Source organism: Gopherus flavomarginatus, chromosome 1 (genome assembly GCF_025201925.1).
Source record: "Gopherus flavomarginatus isolate rGopFla2 chromosome 1, rGopFla2.mat.asm, whole genome shotgun sequence".
NCBI lineage: Eukaryota > Metazoa > Chordata > Testudines > Testudinidae > Gopherus > Gopherus flavomarginatus.
The window spans coordinates 27,745,869-27,769,298 of record NC_066617.1 but is presented as its reverse complement, the minus strand read 5'-3'; the positions used below and the strand labels follow the sequence as shown (position 1 = coordinate 27,769,298).

Genomic DNA, 23,430 nt, shown 5'->3' with positions numbered 1-23,430 from the left:
GATTGCTGATCCCTAACAAACACTTAATGGAATGACTTTACTGAGGCCTAGATTGTACCTCCTTCCTTGGTGCAGAACATGCCTGGATGCTGAGTCTGGGCATGAGGGGAAATAAACCACTACTCCAATGTGCAGAAGAGTGGGGAGTAGGCTGATCCATGACTCTCCACTTGCTCTGTGCATGACCAGCAGAGATGACTATATCTGAAGGGAAGTACGCTGACCCTGGTAATGGGCTGACACAGCATATACTAGAGCAAAACAGAAGTCCTGACAAGTTGTTGCTGAGAGAGGTATGTGAATCATGACAGTCACAATTCCTTTCTACTGCTGCCTCTGGAGTAGTGCAGCTCTGTGCCACCACCCTTTATGCAGAACTGAGAGACAAGTCTTAATCAGCTTCTGGCAAACGGAGGCTAGGAGATTACTAAAACGTCTTCTTTGAAAAGTCCCTCTCTCATTCAGCAGTAGATTCTTGCCCATTTCTGAATTTTTGGACCATCTTTTCCCCCTAGTCTTCACCATGGTAAAACGCTTCTTTTGATGGATGCAGTATGTTCTGACTGCCTATCAAAGCTGTGGTGATAGTCTATAGATAGTGTAGTAGTGATTAGAGTGTGATTCAGACCTTTACTTTTTAAACAAATATGTAACTTCTGCAGTGTGTCTGGTCAAGGGAAATAGAATCATAGGGTTATTCCTAAACCTCCTATCTTTCCCAAATGAGAGCAATACACTTATTCCTGATTAGCTCAAAAAAGAGAGATTTTACTTGAAGTTACTTTCAGGATACTTTAAGCTCATACACCAGGGAAAATGGATTTGGAGGTAAATAACATTTCTGACATTAGGATTGTTCTTAAAGAGAAATTAATATGTAATAAACTGTACTCTGGGGATATAATTAAGCAAACAATTATTCAATGCATAATGCTAATCCCAGCAGGTCAGAAAGATGGAGTAGGAGCACAGGCATTTCAGTATTCAACTTAGTTGTGTACAAGCAGGAGTTTTTTACCTGCGATTGCATTTTTAATTAAAATGCTGTACAAATAAAACGGCTACTTGACTGTTACTAGAAGCTGAAAAAAATATGCCGTGCTTTCATGACTACCTGAAAGAAAATTTGTAAATAACCCATCACAAATATATTGTGAACTCTGAAATTTACACTAACTTTTAAACATGTTCCACTGTTTTGATCCTTATTTGTTAGAAGTATGAAGATTAAAACTGCATTTTTTTTTTAGTTTGAGCATTGACAGGTATATGCTTATTGTTTGTACAAAGCACAGAAACAAGTTACATAGGGCAGGGAACAATCTAGATGAAAAGACAAAACTGAGCAGGCATAAAATAGGCCCTCTAAGAAACTAACCTCTCCTGCCAACAGAGAAGAGAAGGTAGCTTGAGCCTGCTGGTCACACACATTTTAAATAAAAAAATGTACAGTGATTGGAGGAAAGTGGGGAAAGAGAAAAGTGTAGAAATGGAAGGAGGAAAGATGCATCATGGAATACCCTTGGTTATGTAAAGTGTATGTAAAATTGCAAAATGCATGTATAGTAGACTAGACCAAATGAATCAGGCTGAGTGTTTTGGAAATCTTTTACCTTCAATCATAAATAAAATTAAAAAACTAAAATGTCTAGAAGCTGAGCTGCAGCTGAGAAACCAGCCATAGCCTGGGTATTGATGTGTGTTCAAAGATGCAATTTGGCTCCCTAGTTGGAGTCTAGCTCATTGTGGAGCTGGTCCCTTGAACAGTTTATAGCAGCCTTTAGGTCAAATCTCAATTGGGAAGTGGACAAATGTACAATTTTGCCATATCCACACTAGCTACCAAACTGTCTTAAACCAGATTGACCTGAAAATGTTTAAAAATGTGAGAGTTGTTTTTTTTAAAACCAGTTCAGTAAATGAAGATCCCAGCTCAGATTTCATCAATGATCTGGGAACTACTATCTTCTGCTTAGTAGTGGTATTTGTCACAGTTCGGGGTAACTGGACCTGTATTCTCCCACCATGGTCCAGCAAGGGCACTCCCTCTACACATCCGGCTCTTAAGCCATCACCTGTCTTGGATGGAGACCTGTGACTCTCTTCCTCATGACCAGGGTACTTCCAGACTGCATGGCTCCTTGCCTATACTGTGACCTCCCCAACAAATTCAGGCTGCATAAGCTGATCTGCTTTGCTTTGCTGTTCGGATATAGTAAAGAATGAATTGCCCACTGTTAAACTACCACATAGCTCTTTCTAAGTAAGCACATTTATTCTTAAGGTAAAAGCATTACAGAGAAAACATTAAAAACAGTAAACAAAAAAACCCACTCAACGCGCATGTTAATAAGCTTACCAGAGATCATCCCCTGACTCCAGCAAGGGCTCTGGCTGGTGAACAGTCCTTTTAAACCCGACCCAGGGGTTTTCCTCTTGTTATCAGTTCATTATTCATTTTGCACAGAACAAAAACACTTACTCTTATGGTGGCCTCATTAGACCAAAGTCCTTCCCTAAGGATCCCCGCAGCCATGGACTAGAGGTCTTGTCCACTTGCTGAATCAGAAAGAAGGCTCTAAGTCAGTTTAAACTCAGTCTGCTTGTCCAAAAATCCTTTCTGTTCCTGCTGGTTCCTGGAGAATCCAGTTTGAACCAGTGTATGTGTGTCTTTCTCCAGATGATGGTAGCTCTCTGGGAGTGTTACAACCTGAGTAAATTTATCTAGTCATCATCCACTGTCCCTGGAGGGTTGTTGTCCCTGTCCTCCATGGAATTACATACAAACCCTGTCCCACAATGATACATACATTCAATAAGGTTTCTCCTGGGTATTGCAGGAAATTGTCAGCTGTTGCTGTATATATTTAATCTTTGTATTACCGTAATGCCTGGAAGGTCTGGGGCAGTCCACCAGCAAACTGAGTGCTCGTATTTGTTTTGTTACAGGGGTGACCCATGCATGACACATTGTTCCACAGCACTGCCTGCTTTACTCTTGGGATACCTGGATTGTAGCAAATATCCATCTCTGCTGACTTGCAGGAATGGAACAGGCAGAGAAGAGGAACGCTGCAATGTGTTTACCCTTGAGAACCAGAACAAAACTTGCTGGTCTAATTTTAAACCTCTCGCGGTTAGAATGCTCCCTCAATGACTCATAAACCATGTGTTTGTTTTATAGGACTTTCTGCACATGCTCACGTAGAACTTCCTTATTACTCCAAATTCCTTCTAATAGCTGCTTACCTTGCCTCCTATAATCCTGCCAGGACAGATAAGAGGTTCTTCCTTAAGGTAACTATATTTTTCTTATTTCTGTATGATGGAGTCATGCGTACTTCTTCACTCAGGTCAGAACTCCTTTAGGTCATTCACTTTCAGCTCTCTTTTGTATCTTATTTGTTTGATTTGAACAAAACTGCGACTTTGGATCACATATTGTGGTATGTTGACACAACATACCATTACTGATGTTTAATATGAAAAATGAACTGTTTTGAGCATTAAAATATGCATAATATTTATCTAGCACTATTGTGTTGCATGGCATTTATAAGGTGACATAGTTCCCTTCCCTGAAGTATTTGTGTTCCTGCAAATCAGTGCACTGGTGTGTACTATTATTCACAGTTTGAATCCCATGGAAGAGAGCAGAATTCCATGTGGGTCTAAAGGGTGTGCACTAGTACATCTATCTGGAGAATAGAGGCCTTAATTTGACAAAATACTGGTGGCGGAGGAGAAGAAAAGGTTGCCACAAAAAGTAAAGTAATTGATCAGTTATGCTTACCATTTACGTTAGTAACTGTAAGGGTTTTTATATCGTAAAATGTGTAGGTGTAGGCAAGGATAAGAAATGGGAGAGACTGAGGGATACAAGCTTGCTAATTCTTTAAGAAATCTTTTTTTTTTCCTCAATCTCAAAACCTATAAATATACTGTTAATATTTTAAGCTACATGTACTGGAGTCCTTAGTGATAATATACTAATTAAGTAATAAACTTGGACATGGTGTTCATTTTTATGGTGCTTATATGTCCGCATAATGGAAACTGTAGATGTTTCACATTGGTCTGTATCGTTTTGTATGTACTTCAGAAGAGGAGAATTATTTGTAATGAAAACTTACAGATATGTGTATATAGCCAAATATTTCATTTAACATTTGGCAAGAGAAATATCACTGGCAGAACTTATTTGCTGAATAAGGACTCCACTGTTTTAACTTCTGATTTCATGCCGACTTCTCTCTTTTCTCAGGATCTAAATTTAACTGTGGGAAATTAGTCGTCAAAAGCATTTATTTTATTTATATACATAAAAAAGCAAAGAAATTATGAGTGATGAAAAGATATAGCTTTATTTATCCCTTTCATTGTAGCATGTCTGAAATCAGGCTCCAGGCCTTCAGTCCCTGTGCATGGGCATACTGCTGTTCCTCTTCAGTGCAGTGAAATGCATAGTTGAGACATGCGCCTCAAAGACCTTTGAAGTGCGAGGCCATGTAATAAATTTGATGGCTTTTTAATTAGTCAAGTTAAATATCTTGTCAAGCATTGATAAAGCATGACTAATCACCATTTCTACCACGAGTATTGCCTGAGAGCACTTAATCAGGTGTTAAGGCCAAGTTCACATATTACCAATATCTCAAAAGCCAGAACAAATAGCACTTTCGGAGAAGCTTTCTAATCCTGTTTCTGTGTCTCCTGGGAGCTGTAGAAGGAGAATTTTGTTGTTGTTGGAGTTCTAATGAGATCTGTTGGGATTTGGGCAAAAAACTTTATATTGGAGTCATTAACCAAAGTCTCATAATCAGTGAAATAAGTGTGAACCAAAGGAATGTTGTTGAACCATTAACCTAAAGGCGATACTACTATTATTAAAATAGTTGCCACTGTAGACAAATTGAGGTAATGTTGCAAATTAAAAGGCACAGAATGTTGACAAACAATTACAGCAACAAAATAATAAATCTACAGTGATGTCATGAGTTGAAAGAAATTCTAGTACAATGTAACATAAGAGATTCTAAAGGAAAAATTGTAAAACATTTTAAGTGCCCTTTTGAAAAAGGATAACAGTTGCAAGGAAGTCACCATTTTGTGCACAGTAGGACTGAAAGAAAAAATAGTCTTGTTCTACTGCATACCATATTGAAAATCTGCCTAGAATTTATTTTAAGAAGTGTGTACATGTGTATTTTATACTTAGAGTGCCTATCTATGTACTGTAAGCAGCCTTGACATAATTTAAAAACACATTACAAATAAGATTTTAATGTAACTATTAAACTGCAGCAGTATAATTCATATAACCCACCACCTGCAATCCAGGAAATTTAAAAACTCCAATTATCTTTCCCTTACCCCTCCAATACCCTTCCTTATTTCTTCGCCAGCCCCTGTGCTTTGCCCTTTCTTGATCCAATCCTTTCTCCCACAACACAATCCTTCTGGATGAATCTTATCTACTCACAGGGCATCAATTACTTTCTTTATTCCAATTACATTTTTACCTGTCTACCCCTGACATGACCTTCATATTCTGTATCTTGACTTCTTTTTGACACTTTATTTCTTTATTTTGTGAGTATCCTGTTGTCGTCATAGGTATAAACCAAAGAAAACTGAGTGCACCTACATCATTTTTGAAGTCTATACAAGGAAAACTGGGTGCATTTAAAAATAAGTGACAGCTGCTTTCCCATTTCTAGAAAGACAAAGGAACTAACAATGAAACACACTTTGACCTTTTCTCAAGCTGATTTTGAGGAGGGGGTGTGGTGGAAGAAGACTCATAGAAATGGCTCTCTGCCTCTTCTGATTAGTGTCACGTTGATTATTTTCTGGTGGCTAAGTATTTAATTTTCTGATTTTTCAATTTATACATTTTCCCCCAATAAACCACTTTACAAATATAAGAACACTGCAGGGTGAAAGTTTTCACCCAGTGTTCACACAGTTCAGATATGGGAGAGTCAAGAAGTAATGCCCAGAGTATGTTAGGATATTAAGTGTTAGGTGTTGAATAAACAGTATTGCTGTTAAGGACAAAGATAACTAATTGGCATGTGATAAGTAGGCAGAACTATGGTGGTAGTACATTGCTATAAATGTGTAATGAATAGTTGTATGTTAGTTGATTTTTTTTTTTCACCCAATTCAAGTTGTGTAACATTATTGTGACTTCTTGCTATGTCATATTTTGCTCATATTTTGCTTCTGTATTTGCAGCATCATGGAAAAATCAAGAAGACAAACTTTCTGAAAAAACATGAAAAGGTATTTATTTAGCTTTCAGTCCTCATTCACAACTAAATGTTGCTTTCTCATGTAGTAGTGACTATATATTTTTCCTTTCCCACCTGAATGTATGATTGAAAAAGCATACAAGAGCATTGCATGCTCTAATCTCTAGTGCATTGGTTTATTTTATATTTACTTTTCATACAAGGCATTGTTGTCATTATTAATAGATATATTTTTATTTTAAGATGCCACACACTACATTAAATTACAATCATGTAGTGCAGATCACTTCTGGTCTTATTAGATAACAACATCAATTTGTACATTTCTCATGTTTCTGCTTTTTATACCAATAGCACATTTCCTTCAGATGTGAAGTGGTGCAGTGGCTTTGCTTATAAAAAAAACTACTGATGTGGCTTATTATATTAGAAAAGCAGAGACCTTTTGCTTCATCCTCTTCTATGTCTGAAACTAAGTTTAAACTTTATAGGCAAAATTCTATGCACATAGAATGTGAGAGGAACAATACGCCAGAATCTTCAAATCTGGTGCCTCAGTTTTGGCTCCGAAATCGATATTTAGGTATAAAGCTAACTGAATAGGCACAAATGTATTAGCTAAACTTGTGACTTGGTATTTAGAAAGTCATAGTTAAGGTTATGTTTATGTCACAAAGGGCATGGAAGTCATGGAATCCGTGACTTTCAGAGACCTCCATGACATTCTCTGCTTCAGCCCCGGGGGCTGCAGGACTCTGGAGCTGACAGCCAGTGGGGCCCTGGCAGGGTTCCCTCAACAGATGGCAGAAGCAACAAGTGATGGGGGGCCCCCTGCAGAGTTCCACCCACAGGTGACAGACTCCTGAAGGGGCCCCCCCTCAGGGTTCCATCGACGGGTGACAGCCTCGCATGGAGGGAGGGGGACGCCTCGGGTGAGCAGCTGGGGTGTCCTGTTTTCTCTCCAGGATGACCATATTTCCCAAAGCTCCCAGCCACCGTGGGCAGAGGGGGAACCCCACAGCTCCCAGCCACTACTGTGGTCGTAGAAACCATGGAGCTTCAGCAACAAAAGTCTCAGACAGGTCATGGCTTCTGTGAATTTTTGTTTATTGTCTGTGACCTGCCTATGACTTTTACTAAAAATAACCATGACAAAATCTTAGCCTTAGTCATAGTATCCGTAAACCCCACTAAGGTCAGTTAAATATTCAGTAGCTTTGAAAATCAGACAACTTTTAGGTGCCTAAATGTGGATTTAGGAGCCTAACTTTAGTCACCCAGGGTTAAAGTTTGACTGCTTATATGTTGTGTGTAAGGAAACTGTATGTTCCTTAAGGAAATTTATAATTATTCCATCAGGACAAAGGATTTAAAGAATAGTGGCCAAACCCTTTACCCAAATAAGTTGTTGTAACTGCATGGATTTCACTGGTGTTGCACCAGGGTATGCCAGAAGAGAATCTGATCCTCTGATTGAGTAGCATATGTGTAAATTGGTATAGTAAAAAAAAAAAGGAAATTCTTAATCCACATAATTTCACCTGTGTCTAGGATGATGTGAAATGTTAAACGTATTTATATTAACATCTGTGTTCTAAATCCTTAACTCTTAGAAAGCAAGTATCATTTAGTTATAGAACTCATGTGTCTTGCCTCTAGCACATGAACTCCAGAGGATTTTCAAAGATTCTAATTATTTTCAGGACTGTTCTCTACCCTGAAAAAACATCCACATCTCAAGTTGTGATCACAGGTCTTGTGGGAGGAAAAGGGGAACAGGAATGAATAAATACTGCATCACAGCCCAAATCTTCTTCCTTTCCCTCCAGCTGCAAGAGGTGCCTTGCTCCCTTTCCTGTAGGCCATAATATCTCACTTAAGATGGCAAGATGGGGAAAGATAGGAACACAAAGCAACTGGATAACCAGAGATTTGCTGATGGGACATACAGCCCTCCAGCTCGTGGTTTCTATTTTGAATTGGATTCAGATTGGCTGTGACTAAGGGTTAGCACCATTAGCCTGGTAGTTTATTGGAGATGGATTGATGTCTCTGTCTCATCCCTAGTAGACAGATGTACCTGCATTAAAAAAATTTTTATTTATTCTTCTTTTATTTTTATTTATTTAAGCACCCACCTGTGCAAAGACATAGTAAGATATGGTCCGTGCCCACCCAATTTTACAATCTAATGTAAAACAGATGCAAAAAGTGAGTGTAACATGGAGTAAGAAGAGGAAGGAGATCAATGTAACAGTGATAAGATCAAGCAGTGACATAAACTAGTTAGTGCACAAATTGCTGATTCTGAGTCAATTACCTTTGTTTTTGTTTTTTAACGAATTCTTTTCCTATTTCCAATTTTTTTAAATAAAGCCCCTGCCTGTTTCTGTTTTCAGTTATTTAAACCTCTGCTTACTTCCTGGGTTTGTTAGCCTCCGTCTGTTCAGTTGCCACTAACTGGCACACACTTATAAGCAGTATTAGCATGCAGATTTAAACTTCTCTGTGACTGCATCCGTACAAGCTAGAGGTGTGGTTCCCAGCTCTCGTAGACATACTTGCACTACCTCTCATCAATACAAACAAGCCTGAAACTGGTCAGGACTTACTTGGCACGTGACACCAAGAGTTGTGAGGCACCTTCCCTTATCATGAGGAAGTCTTATCTGTGCCTACTGTAGGTCAGTTCCCCAACACCATCAGCCTCTGGCAATACAAGCACTGCCTTCCAGGCCTCTGCAGGCCCTGCTCTCTCTCTTTACAGGTTAACAATAAGGTATACTGCAACCCCTGAGCATTGAAGTGTCCTCCTGGAGCATCTGCGCCTGTTCCACTGAACACTCTCTCTGAATTCACAGATCCACTGCTCCCAAAGGCATAGTGCACACCAGTTTACCAGTTATATCTCAGGATCACCACTGTGCTCAGCGCAAGGTACTTATATATATTTGTAGGAAAAACAAGACATTAACAAAGGAATACAGACTCAGGAAGAAGCAAGTAGAATTAATGGAAACAAACGATTACATACAAAATCATAACACACTTTCTAGAGCCTATGTTTAACAAGACATTGTTCTATCACACAGAATAAAACTTCATCCAAAATCCTTCGGACCTATTACAGCCAGGCTTGGCTGTGATCTTCCATTCATGAGATAATTCACATTGTCCTCTTTAAAAAGAACAGGAGTACTTGTGGCACCTTACAGACTAACACATTTATTTGAACATAAGCTTTCGTGGGCTACAGCCTACGAAAGCCTATGTTCAATTAAATTTGTTAGTCTCTAAGGTGCCACAAGTACTTATGTTTTTTTTGCGGATACAGACTAACACGACTGCTATTCTGAAAAGTGTCCTCTTTACAGTCCCAGATATATCAAAATAGCTGCTGATTTTTCTTCCCTGTGGTCTCCCTCTTGCAGTCTTTTAATTAGCATCTGGCTCCACATGCTGATAGGTTTACCTTGTGAGAGAGACAATTCACACTTGACCAAACAAAAAGAGATGAGTCTCCAATCCCCTGCCTGAATGGAATTTGTCCAAGGCCAGTCACCTCCTGGTGACCTGCTTTTAACTTCAAGGCTTTAAGAACATAATTTTCAGTATGAATACATATAATCTTAAATATTGCTCATTCATATATTTCACAATGACTAAAATGACCAGTGTTGAGACCTCACATGCCACCCTTTGGCACTCATATTTTGGAGATGTCAGATGCAGTGGAACCTTCTAAACCTTATTCACCCCTCTACCAGTTGACACCAAGAAGTCCCTGGGTCACAGCATGGCTAAGATGTGCTGCTGCTGCCTATGCTATTGCGATTTCACTCTAGTTAATGTTCTTGTTAGCTCAGTGATTGTCTACCCGAGCTGAGAATCACACTCCTGGCACGTACTGTAGACATAGCGTAAGTGTTTGTTATCCTACAATAGAGTTGAAGCACGTGTGTGGTGTGGATTGAAGAAGCTTTTGTTGCTGCCTACAGCATGATAAATGACTTTCAGATAAATAGAAGACCCCTAGCAGTTTGTGTGGTTAATCTAGCACTTGTCATGACCACAAAACATATTTTTTTTTAAAGTAAGAATTCTTTCTCTCGAATTAAAATGAACCTTTTGAATAAGCATTTACATTGAACATAGTCACATGTAACTAAAACAATTTTTTAAAGGTTTGTTTTTTGTTTGTTTGTTTGTTTTGGCTAGGGCATTGGTCTAGGGTGACATTTTTTCTAGCCACCTTTGAGTCAGACTGCAAGCCTTGCTTTGCTGGTATAGGAAGTTGCTCCTAAGATTTGAATGATCTAATTCCTGGGATTCAAGTTACTTCCTTGCAATATTCAGCTTCAAAGTAAGATTGATTCTAATTAAAATCTCTGTTTGGAGCCCCTAAAAGTATTCTGCATAATTCCATTTATTCCAATTCAGAAAATACCTTTACTGAATGGAAAATAGCTTGGAGTTGAATGTGTTCCCTTAATACTAAACTCCACCTCCTGGGTATTGAGATGGTTCCATATAAGAAACTGAGAAGTGCATCCTAGGGTTTCATCTGTATTTAATCTGATCCATGCAACACTTTAAATGGCTCTCCGGAGCAATTGCGATATCTTGTTTCTCACAGTACATTTCACATATTACTGTTCCTTGACCTAGTCACTCACTTAGATATAAACATTGGCTGGTAGGTATTCCCATTTTACAGGTGAGGAAAGTGAGACACAAAGATCGAAGGCCAAATCTCTGATGTAAACTCGTGGAGGTTCACTGTCAGTAGTTAAGTTTTGCTAGTTTACACCAGCAAAGAATTTTGCCGTAAGTGGCTTATCTAAGGGCATTAGGAGTCAGGGGCAGAACCAGGCTAAAAATTTAGGAGATCTTGATTCCTAATTCATTATTCAGTCTGTTAGGCCATAATATTTTTTCTAGAAGAAGCAAATCTCCCACTTCTGCTTTATATAAGACATACCCCTTTCTAGATAACCGATGAAGTGATACTGCCCTAGTTCACTGCAAGCCCTACTGAGAGTTGTGCCAGATAGAGCTGCAACTGCAGCATCTCCCTAAGCATACTTTGTATGTTCAAGTATGTCAGGGGTTGTCTTTGAGACTGAGTTTTCTATTGACTTCTGGTGCTGTACCTCTCATCCAGTTCCAATGTGATAGACTCCTATTGTGTCAATCTTCCAATTTAAAATGCCCCCTCTGTTTGTCATCTGAGGGAGTTCAAACCTGTTGGATGGCTCAGAAAAGAGAGAACTGTAGTAGCATGCTGAGAGCATGAAATCCTCAGCTAGGTGAGGTTAAGAACCCATTCTCTTTTTCCCTATACAGAAATGAGGCAGATCTAAACCTGATGGGTCCTGGTTGAGCTTCTGTTCTCTTTTTGAATACTTTAGGCTTTCCTTACCCTTTAAGAAACCTTGGAGCTTGGGTACATTGATCAGGTTTTGTGAAGCGGTGTAAACTTGCAGTGTGATCAGAGAGTTAAGTCAAATAAATGACCGAGAGGCTGGGTATCTTCCACTGTAAAAGAAGAATGTAAACACAAGTAATGGCAACTGGGAGAAAAGCCTTAGTTGAAGTATAGGGAGCTTTGCAGGGAAGAAAGTACAGGGTATTTCTGATGAAGAAATTTGGGAAAGAGCAAAATGAATCAGAAAAGCTTTAAAAAAACACAAAAAATGAAAAATTCTGAAAGGGAAAGTGTCTTCTACAAGTTTTAAACTATTTCATATATAATATACTGGAGTTTTTCTGCTTAGCTCTTTATACAAAAGACTTATAGAAATTAGACTTGAAAATTTCTAAACTATGTTGTCATAGTTTTTAAAGGGAAGGGTAACAACCCTCCTGTATACAATACTATAAAATCCCTCCCGGCCAGAGGCACCAAAATCCTATTACCTGTAAAGAGTTAAGAAGCTCAGGTAACCTGGCTGACACCTGACCCAAAGAACTAATAAGGGGACAAAATACTTTCAAATCTTTGGGGGCGGGGTGGGGAAGGGGGAGGTAAAGGCTTTTGTTTTGCTCTTTGTTTTGGTGATGGTTGCTCTTGGGACTAAGAGGGACCAGACATCAACCCGTATTCTCCAAATCTTTCTGAACAAGTCTCTCATATTTCAAACTTGTAAGTAACAGCCAGGCAAGGCGTATTAGTTTATCTTTGTTTTCTCAACTTGCAAATTTTACCTTTGCTAGAGGGAAGTTTATCCCTGTTTTGTTGTAACTTTGAACCTAAGGCTAGAGGGGGTTCCTCTGGGCTCTTTGAATCTGATTACCCTGTAAAGTTATTTTCCATCCTGATTTTACAGAGATGATTTTTACATTTTCTTTTTAATAAAATCCTTCTTTTAAGAACCTGACTGATTTTTTCCACTGTCCAAAGACCCAGGGGTTTAGGTCGTTGATCACTTTGTAACCAATTGGTTAGGATATTATTCTCAAGCCTCCCCAGGAAAGGAGGTGTAAGGGCTTGGGGGGATATTTTGGGGGAAGAGGAACTCCAAGTGGTCCTTTCTCTGTTTCTTGTTAAATCACTTGGTGGTGGCAGCATACCATGTTTTAACCTAAACTCGTAGAAATAAGCTTAGGGGGCTTTTCATGTGGATCCCCCACATCTGTACCCTAGAGTTCAAAGCAGGGAAGGAACCCTGACGTGTGTGTGTGAATTTTAATAGTTTCTGCTAAAGAATTCTATAAACTGCTTTTGAAAGGATCTTATTTAATTCCATCCCTGTTAAATTATGGGGCTTTTCCACAAGGTACAGTGTCTAGTAAATAGTCTGAAACTTCAAAGTGTGGGAGTCAGTCACAGTAGAGAGACTTGTGAATTCCCAGTACAGTTTGAGAAGTATCTGTACAGTGGTTAGGCAAATCTTTGTACTCTAATTATTGCTGTTAGCTAATTAAAGTATCTCTGTCTCTCTGTCCATACATACCATATGTTTACTGAAAAAATTATACTGATTATACATATAAGACGCTCAGAAAAACAAACATAATTTTTCAACTGGGAGGACAGGGGGACTAGACAGCTGTATGTCATAAACTATAGCATCCATGCTGAATGAATTACACTGGAAATCAAGTGGATTGATATATGGATATATATGATTTTAATACTTTTGGTCGTCTGTTTCCATATATTTTTCACATTATTGTTCAGCTGAGAGAGGTAACATTTCAAAAGCAGTTTATAGAATTTAGATATTTTTAAGTCTCATTTCTAAAAGACTTTTGTATCCTCATACCTTCTTGTCAAACTGTCTGAAATGGGCTATCTTGACTATCAGTACAAAAGTTTTTACTCAATTAATGAGCCTCTTAGAGTTGGTTGGGCAGCTCCCACCTTTTCATGTTCTCTGTATGTGTATACATATCCCCTTACTATATGTTCCATTCTATGCATCCAATGAAGTGGACTGTAGCCCATGAAAGCTTATGCTCAAATAAATTTGTTAGTCTCTAAGGTGCCTGTTCTTTTTACAAAAAGTGAAGTTGAATGTCAACGTTTAGAGCAGATGTCCCCAAACTGGGGGGTGTGCTCCTTAGTAGGGCACAGAGGAATGTTCAGGGGGATGGCCAGGGCAAGCCACCATGGTGGTTGGGGATGGAGCGCTTCTCAGCCCAGCCCTGTTCCCAGCTCTGCTCCAACCCTGCCCCCAGCCACGGCCCTGGCTCCCGTCTCCACACCTGGCCCTGGCCCCATCCCCAGCCTCGACGTGGCTCTGCATCTGGCTGCAGGCCTGGTTGCCAGCCCAGCCTTGGCCCCTGGTTGGGGGTCAGGGCTGGGGTTAGGGCTAGGAGCAGAGATGCACCTGGCTGCTGGCCCCCACCACAGTCCAGCTGCAGCTCCGCTCCCTCCCTCGGCCTCAGGCTGCAGTTCCGTTCCCAGCAGGGGTAAGTGGGGGAGGAACCCTGAAAAGTTTGGTGATCTCTGGCTTAGAGTGAAATACAGACTTTGAGAGTTTATGCAATTATTAATCTGAATATTGATAGCATTAACTGTTGTAATCAGTTGCTGGTTTTGCCTTATGAACAAGTGTTTTCTTTTTTGTAAAGTTGGTTATTTTAGACATTTTATTTTATTTACGTTGATCAGAAACTTATATTTTTGTTAGTTCTTCACGTTGAATTCAGTATGACTTAGTAAGATAGTATGTAATGTCTAAAACATCCGTACTGAAGCCAGTCAAAATGTAAAGCCATACTTATCTGGTGCAACTTAAGTATTTACTTCCTGTAATTTGATATTAAAATGCCTTGTGATATGAGCAACAAGAATGCTTTCTAAATATGAGATGGAGTAAATTTACAGTGTTCTGATGATTCTTACACAGTCATCATGTGAAATTACTTTTAACTCCTCATAAAGGGTCCTGGGAAACTGATCTGCTGTGTGAAAGTGAAAATAGTCTCAGATATTTCCTGTGTGAAATAATAAACTTATCTGTTCCCATTTCTAGCTTCCTTAACAAAATGGTGTGGTTCCTTGGAGGTTTGAGAGCAGAGTGGTAATACTACTTAATGTGATTTATGCAGCATGAAGAAAGTGTCAGAGATTAAGACTATTCAAGGCGTAAATCACCCAAAGTAGTAATCACAAATCCTCTATGGTTTTTATGAGATCTTGGGGTTCAGACATTCTCATTTTGGAGAGACATTTTGACAGGCTTGTGAAAAATTTCAAGGTTTTTGCTGTGCCTAAAAGGAAACAAGAACATCTAGAATTGTCTAGAAGCTGACAGAAGAAAGGGACAACTGTTGATCAGAGAGGTGTTGGTTACCGAATGGAATCCTTTGTCAAAGGAAGTTGAAGAGGAGAGTGGGTGGAGTTGTTTTTGTATGACATATACCTCAGTCATTCCTGTCCAGAATGTAGGAACAAGCTTTCACTTCTCCTTTCTCCCACCTGCCTGCACATACTTACTGCCAGCCTCACCACTGGACTTGACCCTAATTCTTATTCCATTCATTCAGAAATCTAGAGGGTATTACAGATTCTTGAGTATATTGCAGCAAAGAATCCTGTGGTACCTTATAGACTAACAGACTAAAGTGCCACAGGATTCTTTGCTGCTTTCACAGATCCAGACTAACACGGCTACCCCTCTGATACTTGGGTATATTGCTAATTTTAGAAATCCTGTGTAATTATTGTCTCTTGGAGTTAGTCTCAGAGCAGAACTTGATAGCTAATTTCAGTATTGTACTCAGGAAAGCTGCTTTCTTTCCAGATTCCACAGTTAATCCTCCTCCCCAGGAGAACTTGAAAGCTTTAGATGCAACATAGGGCAAGCAATTACAAAGCTCCTATGACTGCAGATAATGATTTTATTTACTTTTACTTTAACGCCTTTCAATAATGTTACTGACTTTATTCAAATCCTAGAAGAGGAGAGACAGGCCTGTAATAGGGAGATAGGTGACCTGCAATACATTAAAAAGAAATGGTTCCATCAAGTTATTCTAATGACATCCTAAACTGAAAGGATGTCACGAAAGTAGTTTGAGAGATTAGCTGTAGCCAGGAACCTGAGTTCTAATTCTGGCTCTGACACTGATCCTCTCTGGGGCCAAATCACTTATCCTGTCTACTCCATTTTTCCTCATCTTTAAAATGTTATTTTGGGGGAAAGTCGGCCTGCCCACAACATTTTGACAGCTGAGGCAGGGAGCTCAAATTACGCCCCCATACTCCCTCGCTTGGGCCAAAACTTTGAAATGTCTCAATTCTGCCTTCTTCCTGTTCTTCTCCTCTCATGGTATTGCTCTGCTACCTACCCCAATATAGGAGAACTAACAACTTAAAATGCCTTGTTCAAAAATTTTAAGTAACACTTAACTTTGCCTGAACAGCAAATGTAACTTTTTTTGTCTGCATAGTAAACACTGGCATTTTTATCTGTTTGAATAATCAAAGTGGGGCTTTCCCTGCATTCTTAGTTGCAGAATTTGAACTGCTTTCTGAAGGTCCACAGTCTGGGCCAACTCATGCTTTATTGAGATGATTGCAATACCAACCAATCTCTCCTGTGTCATTGTGGAGTGTAGATGTATTTTTAATTAACTTCAGCTTGGAGAAGGTGTGATTTCCACTGGCAACTGTTACAGGAAGTGTTGGAAGTATGCGCAGAGCAACAAAAGCGTTTGGAAAAAGGGCGGTCATCTTATTTGTGCACATATATTCTAGAATAGCCTTTGGAGTTGATCCTGCTGAAATGTATCTTGAAAGGGCTTTCAGTTCATCACCTAAATCACTCGCATTAATATCGCGCATGTCATCATGTGTCAACACTGTCTCTAGTGCCCTGCATTGCTGGTTTAAGTCTTCTTCAGGTATAGTGAGGAGTTTTGGAATATTGCACAACATCCCAAATATACTGCTGTGTTCCTTGAGCTGCATGGAACGTTCTTCAGCTGACTGTATTGCACAGTCTAGCACCTGGTTAAAGAATTCAACTTTGAGTTGTTGTTTTGGGTCTCTTATGGGATTATCCCATGCCTCGTAATCAAAATGTCGTCTTCTTTGGTGACTCTTGTATTCTTGAATAGAGGGGAAAAGAGCTTCAGTGTGAAGTTCCTCTGCCAACTTCCGTGCAGTCTTCAGAGTGTTTTGAAATCCCTCATCTGACCAGTTAGACTGTAGGTATGACTTTGCTTTGTCCAGTTGTTCCATTGTTCCAGATATATCAAGGTCAACACCTTCGAGTCTCTTGCTTACAACATTTATTTCAAACAGTATTTCATGCCACAACACTAAGCCACACAGAAATATGAAGTTATGTATGTTTCTGGTGATTCCATTTTCCTCTGCCACTGTTCTCCCACGAACAGTTCCTGTCATAGCTTTATCCACCATAATTGCCATTTTGGCATCATCTGTCTTCCCAATTTGGTGTTTGATAGGCTTAATCACCTCCACTCGACTTTCCCATTGTGTGGCACTCAGTGGTTTCAGTGTCAGAGGATGCTCCCAGATGTTGCTTCAAAATTTGCCATTGATGAGTTGATGCAGAGAAAAATACGTAGATGCTTTGAATTAAATTAAAAAATTCAGCAGCCTCACTAGAAGCTGATGCTCCATCACTGCCCAGCAAGTTCAGTGAATGAGAACTGCATGGGTCAAAAAAGCTTGAGGGTTTAACTCTCGGATCCTATCTGCACTTCTCTGTTCGTTCATGTTGGCACAATTATCGTAGCCCTGACCTCTCATGTCAACTATCGCAATTCTCGTCTCTTCCAGCTTATTAAGAAGCACATTTGTCATACCAGCTCCTATAGTATTGTCAATGTCAATAAATTATAGAAAATGCTCTCTGACAGTCACCACTGCAGGGACATTTTCACTAGGTTCTGTCGTTGTTACAAAACACACCATTAAAGTCATTTGTTCCGTATGGCTGATGTCAGGTGTGCAGTCCAGAATAACAGAGTAATATCTTGCTGACTTCAGATCTGCCACAATCTTCTGTTTGACTTTTGTTGCCAGTAACTGTCTGATCTCATTTTGAATTGTTTTTCCAAGGTAGTGGGATGTGTACATTTCTTGGGTGGTGATTCTTCTTAGATGCTCCTGGAGTACAGCATCAAACTCAGCCATCAGCTCCACAGTTTTAAGGAAGTTTCCATTGTTTGGCACATACAGCTGACCTGAAGTGCCATGCAGTGCTAGGTTTTGGGTAGCAAGCATTTTCACAATGGCAATGAGCCTTTTCAGAACATTTTTCCAGTAAAGAGAGAGTGATGCAATCTTCTCTTGATGCTGATCATCTCTGGTGGCCTTTAACTTGGTCTCATCTCAAGCTCTTTCCACCTATGAAATGCTCTCTGGTGATTTGCTGCCTTCTCATGGCATGCCAGATTTCTAGCCAGATTTTTCCAGTCCTTTGTTCTGTAGAACCCAGTGTGGCTGGAGGATTAGACTGGAAGGGTTTGCAGCAAAAACAGTATGCAGCATTCTGGGTTTTTGAGTACATAAGCCATTGCCTCTCCACTTTGTCACCATTGGGGATTTCACGCCAGCAGTGTGTTGGATGGAAACGTCTATTTTCATTGTCTTTGGGGAACATGAAGTTTTTCACTTGCTGTGGCTCATGCAGTACAAGGAAGTCCCTCAGGCTACTGCTCAAGTGGGTCCACAGTCCTGGATCGTCTAGACTTAAGGAACTAAACTCAGCAGCAGCTGTTTCTTGCGCCTCCACCACACTCTTTTCTGATCTACACTTTTCTTCAGGAATGTCCATGGTTACATCCATTTGAGATGGAGATATGGATGCTGCAGTAGCTGCCAGGTCATCTGCACTGTGACTAACTGGAAGATCAGGCATCTCCTCACCACTCACATCCTCACTGGGGCCAGAAGGCTCACCGTGAACATTTGTGTATATGTATCTCAGGAGAGCTCCTTCCTGCTTAGATAGAAAAGCTTCCTTTGCTTTCTTTCTTTTTCTGAATGCTGCCCCAGAGGAGCGTTTTCTTCTTTCACTTATGACTGCTGTTCTGTGCCAGCTATAGTGGCACTCGACACTCAATTGAAGGGGACAAATAAGCAGGCTGGTAGCAGGGCCTGAGTGAGGGAAGGTATCAGCGTTTTAAGGGCCTAACTAGCTCCTACTTTAGTTGACTGCCTGTTTTCCTCAAGTGGGTTCAGGGAAGCACCAGGAAGCAGGAAGCTTCCTGAGGAGCTGATGTTAATCAGTCTAGGCTCCTGAGGGTGCTAGGGAGGTACATAAGAGGCAGCTCCTCCTCTCTCTCCTTGCAGCTCCTGCTGCTTTTTGTTATTCCCCCTCACCTTTTCTCCTGCCTGCCTGTTACATCTCTTGTGCCCTCCTTCCTCCAGCACAGCACTCCACCATCTCTGCGCATCTAGAGCGGAGACAATACATATGCACCAGCAGCATACACAATTTTCTACACTCTGGGTCCTATGGTACCCTCTCTTTTCACACACACACCCCCCGCCCCCGACACACTGTCTGGCATCTGAGACGGCTGCGTCAGTTTACCTCATGCTAAGGCCAGCCCTGAGGGAAGTATTGAGAGGATTGCTCAAAGTGCTACCTGAGTGCTGTTATGATATAGACATCAAATTAATACATTGCAGCATTGTTTGAGTTTATAACATGACTTTGAGACTTTTAAATTATTTAAAATTGAAATTTGTTTTTAGCACAACTACCATTAGAATGTATAGAAACTAATGTGGTTGCTCTAAGCAAAGGGGCTTAGGTTAAGATACTGCCTCTGAGAAAGTGACTAAAGTAAAATTCCTAGTAGAATCTCCCTAGTGAATGGACTTCTTGGAAATAAAAATGCCAATAAAGCACTTGTATTCAATAAGAAAAATATGCAAAATGTTCTTTTTATGTATTTATATGTTTAAAGTAACAACATATTTGAGGCTAATAGACTTCTAAGAGCCACTTGCCTGGCAAATATAGCTTCTACCTATGTGGGTGTATAGTAGGTTATGTGATGACGACAACAACAATAAATCGAATCCAGTACTTGTGCTCTGGGTGACTTGTTTACTGGGTTTTTTGTTTTTGTTTTTTAAATCAGAGTTAATCACACTGCCCACTTTTGTATTTAATAGTGTCAGGAGAGGGAAAAATGGTCTTGTGGGTAAGACGCTGAACTGGGATTCAAAATCTACTTTCAGTGACCAGCTTTGCCACGACTTCACCAAGATTACAAAGGAAGTCTGTTGATCTCTCTGCATCCACTCTCCATCTGTAAAATAGAGGAGTGCTTACAGAGATGTTGTGAAGATATTTTTTGTGAGGTGCTCTGATATATGTATTCTTCGAGTGGTTGTTCATGTCCATTCAAAGTAGGTGTGTGCGCGCCGCATGCACGCCAGCCAGAAGATTTTCTCCTAGCAGCGTCCGGAGGGGTGGCGCCACCACGGCATCCTATAAAGGGGCCCGCCGACCTTCCACCCCCTCAGTTCATTCTTACCGCCGGTGACGGCTAGCTGGAACTTCTCTTGCGTAGCATTTTGGCAGTGTCCTATCTTTACCGTTTGGTCCGCGTATTCAGTTATTTTATAGTTAGTTAGCTAGATCTTTGTATATAGTTTTTGTAGTTGGGGGGTCCCCCTCCCAAGTCTTCGTCACTTGCTGGGGCATGCCCGGGTCCCCTGGGTTCAAACTCTGCGAGAACTGCGGGAAATTCATGCCCAAGAGTGACCCACACTGCGTGTTTGAGGTGCCTTGGAGAGAGCCACCAAAAGGACTGGTGCCCTATCTGTAGAGGCTTCCGCCCGCGAACTCTTAAGGACAGGGCTCAAAGACATAGAGTCCTCCTGATGGAGGTGGCCCTACGACCACCCTCGGACCCAGAACCGGCTGAGGCGGGGCCCAGCAGGTCGTCCTCTGTGCGGAGTACCCCGGCACCGGCATCAGGACTTAGGGCCCAGTCGAAGTCGTCGAAAACCCGGCACTGGACGGAGTCGGGTCATAGGAAGTCGGCCTCAGTGCGGCATCGCTCACGTTCGCCGGTTCCTGCCGAGAGAAGGAAGCCGGTGAGGGATCGGTCACCCCACCAGGATCCGAGGCAGACACTGTCCACAGGTGTAAGCGGACAGGCCTTGGCGGTTCTGTTGACTCCCGCACCGCAGAGAGGGCGGTCGAGTCCGGACCAGCCTAATTTCCTGGACCTCAGCGGAGACATACGCCCCCCGTCGACGCCGGAGGCGTTCGAGGCAGCCTCAGGCCTAATGGGTCTCCCGGCACCGGCCTCCCCGCATTGTAGGGAGTTGCCTACTGTGGTCCGTCCACCAGTGCAATCTAGAGGCAAGCCAGCCATGCTGTCGCCTCCCTCCCTGCACTGCGCTGTGAAGGCGGCACAGGACCAGATGAGAGGCTCCCCGCTGCCTCGGCACCGCTCTCCTTCAGCACTTGGCTCTGCTCCCCCCCCAGGTCCTCATACTCGGAGACCTCAGACTCAGAGGCAGACTCCTATTGCTCCAGCCGGTCGCGGAGCAGGAGATGGGTGTCGGAGGTGAGCCACCAGCGTTACCCGCAGTGGCAGCAACAATGGCAGCCGCCCTCGCAGTGGCCGTTATGGACTCCCTGGACCTACCATCAGTCGGTAGGCTAGGCTTTTGGCCCTTGGTCACGGTCGGCTTCGGTGTCCTCGACATTGGTGGCCCCGGCGCAGCTGCCTCCCCCACCGGCACTGGCGCCGGGCAGAGGTGTGCCTTCCTCAAGTTCAGCACCCCCTAACCGGGCAGCGGCGCTGGCAATGGCTTTCATTCGGACTCCGCCGGCACTGCATGATATGCCAAGTCACTCACTGGCGACCCTGGTACCGGCTGCGGTGCCGCATTTAGTCTCGGAACTGGCACCGCAACCTCAATACCGTGTGCCGGAGGACCCCGAGGGGCCGCATGCTCTGGAGGAAGGGCCACTCCATGTAATCTCCTCATTCTCCTCCCCGGACAAGGCTGTCTCGGGACGGCTGCGGCACCGGCCCTAGAGGACACTCGAATCCTCCAACAATTGCTTCGGCGAGCAGGTCAAAGCCTCGCAATCCAAGCGGAGGAGATCGAGGTGGACGCAGACCCTGTAGTGGACATTCTGGCCCCCTCAGGGCCATCCAGGGTGACCCTCCCACTGATAAAGACTATAGCTGATACGTCCTGCACCCTATGGCAGACACCAGCCTCATTGACCCCTACCGCCAAGAGGACGGAGTGGCGCTACTTCGTCCCCTCTAAAGGGCATGAACACCTGTACGCCCACCCTTCCTCGGACTCCCTGGTACTAGATGCGGCTAACCAGCGGGAGCGTCAAGGGTTTCAGGGGTCAACACCGAAGAGCAGGGGCGCAAAAAGACTTGAGCTCTTTGGTGGTGTACTCCACAGGGGGACTCCAACTGGGCATTGCCAATCAACAGGCAATAGTAAGCCGATATGGCCATAACATGTGTTCAGCCATGTCGAAGTTTGCGGAGCTCCTTCCCCAGGACTCGAGATCAGAGTTTTCAGCCCTAGTGGAGGAGGGCAAATTGATCTTTCGAGCTTCCCTCCAGGCCGCCTTAGATGCGAAGGACTCAGCCTCGCGCACCCTGACCACAGGCCTGGTCATGCAGTGGGGAGCCTGGATCCAGGTCTCAGGCCTGCCCTATGAGGTCCAGCAGACGATTCAAGACCTCCCCTTTGAAGGGCAGATGCCGTTTTCAGAGAAAACGGACAAACATCTCCATAGCTTAAAGGACTCGAGGGCCATGCTTCGTTCGCTGGGCTTGCATACCCCCGCGACCCAGCGCAGACAATTTAGGCCGCAGGTGGCCCCTCGCCCATACCAGCCACAGACTCACCAGGAGCTGGGGCACAGGTGGGGCAGAAATGGCAGGAGGCGTCACCAGTGCCACCCCTCCGGCTAGGCATCTGGCCAATCGAGACCACTATCTGGGCCTAGACCCCCTGTTTGATGGTACGGTCGAGGGTGACCTACCAATCAAGACTCTGGATCCTCCCACCTTTACCTTTGGGTCACATCTGTCCCACTTCTACAGTGCCTGGTCCCAAATTACGTCAGACAAATGGGTTCTCCGCACGGTAGAGAGGGGATATTCTATCCAGTTCTCCTCCCTTCCGCCCCACCAGCCTCCCTCCCTTTCTCTCTTCAGGGACCTGTCTCACGAGCAACTTCTAATTCAAGAAGTGAAGTCCCTCATGGAGGCAGGGGCGCTGGAGGAAGTCCTGCGGCAGCTCAGGGGCAAAGGCTTCTACTCCCGGTATTTTCCCATACTGAAGGCAAAAGGGGGCCTGAGACCCATCCTAGACTGTGGTGGCTGAACAAGTTTGTGCGAAAGCTCAAGTTCCGCATGGTCTCCCTGTCCTCGATGATCCCCTCCCTGGATCCAGGAGATTGGTATGCCGCCCTCGACTTAAAGGACGCCTATTTCCACATTGCTATAATTCCACGGCACCGTCGGTACCTCAGGTTCGTCGTGGCCGACGTCCATCTGCAGTTCACGGTGCTCCCGTTCAGCCTGTCAGCTGCTCCCAGGGTCTTCACGAAGAGCATGGCGGTCGTGGCGGCCTTCCTGCACAGGCGGAGCATCCAGGTATTCCCCTACCTGGACAACTGGCTCATAAAAGGCCGCTCCAAGGAACAGGTAGAGACACAGGTGTGCTTCATCA

The 23,430-nt window shown here is 42.7% G+C and overlaps 1 protein-coding gene across 9 annotated transcripts in view; it reads left to right on the top strand.

Moving 5' to 3' along the window:
- The window catches only part of ORC5 (origin recognition complex subunit 5), a 124,407-nt gene that overhangs the window by 32,001 nt on the left and 68,976 nt on the right, over positions 1 to 23,430 (top strand). For 8 of the 9 annotated variants that reach the window (XR_007769899.1, XM_050925909.1, XM_050925884.1 and 5 more), the window contains exons 11-12: positions 3,185 to 3,297; positions 6,241 to 6,288. Coding sequence is in view for 8 of the 9 variants with exons in the window: in XM_050925909.1 (XP_050781866.1) it covers positions 3,185 to 3,297; positions 6,241 to 6,288 (161 nt within the window). In the remaining variant the exon portion in view is untranslated. Of the gene's footprint in view, positions 1 to 3,184; positions 3,298 to 6,240; positions 6,289 to 8,086; positions 8,639 to 23,430 lie in introns of those variants that run through there. The other variant, XM_050925954.1, reaches the window with a different exon arrangement.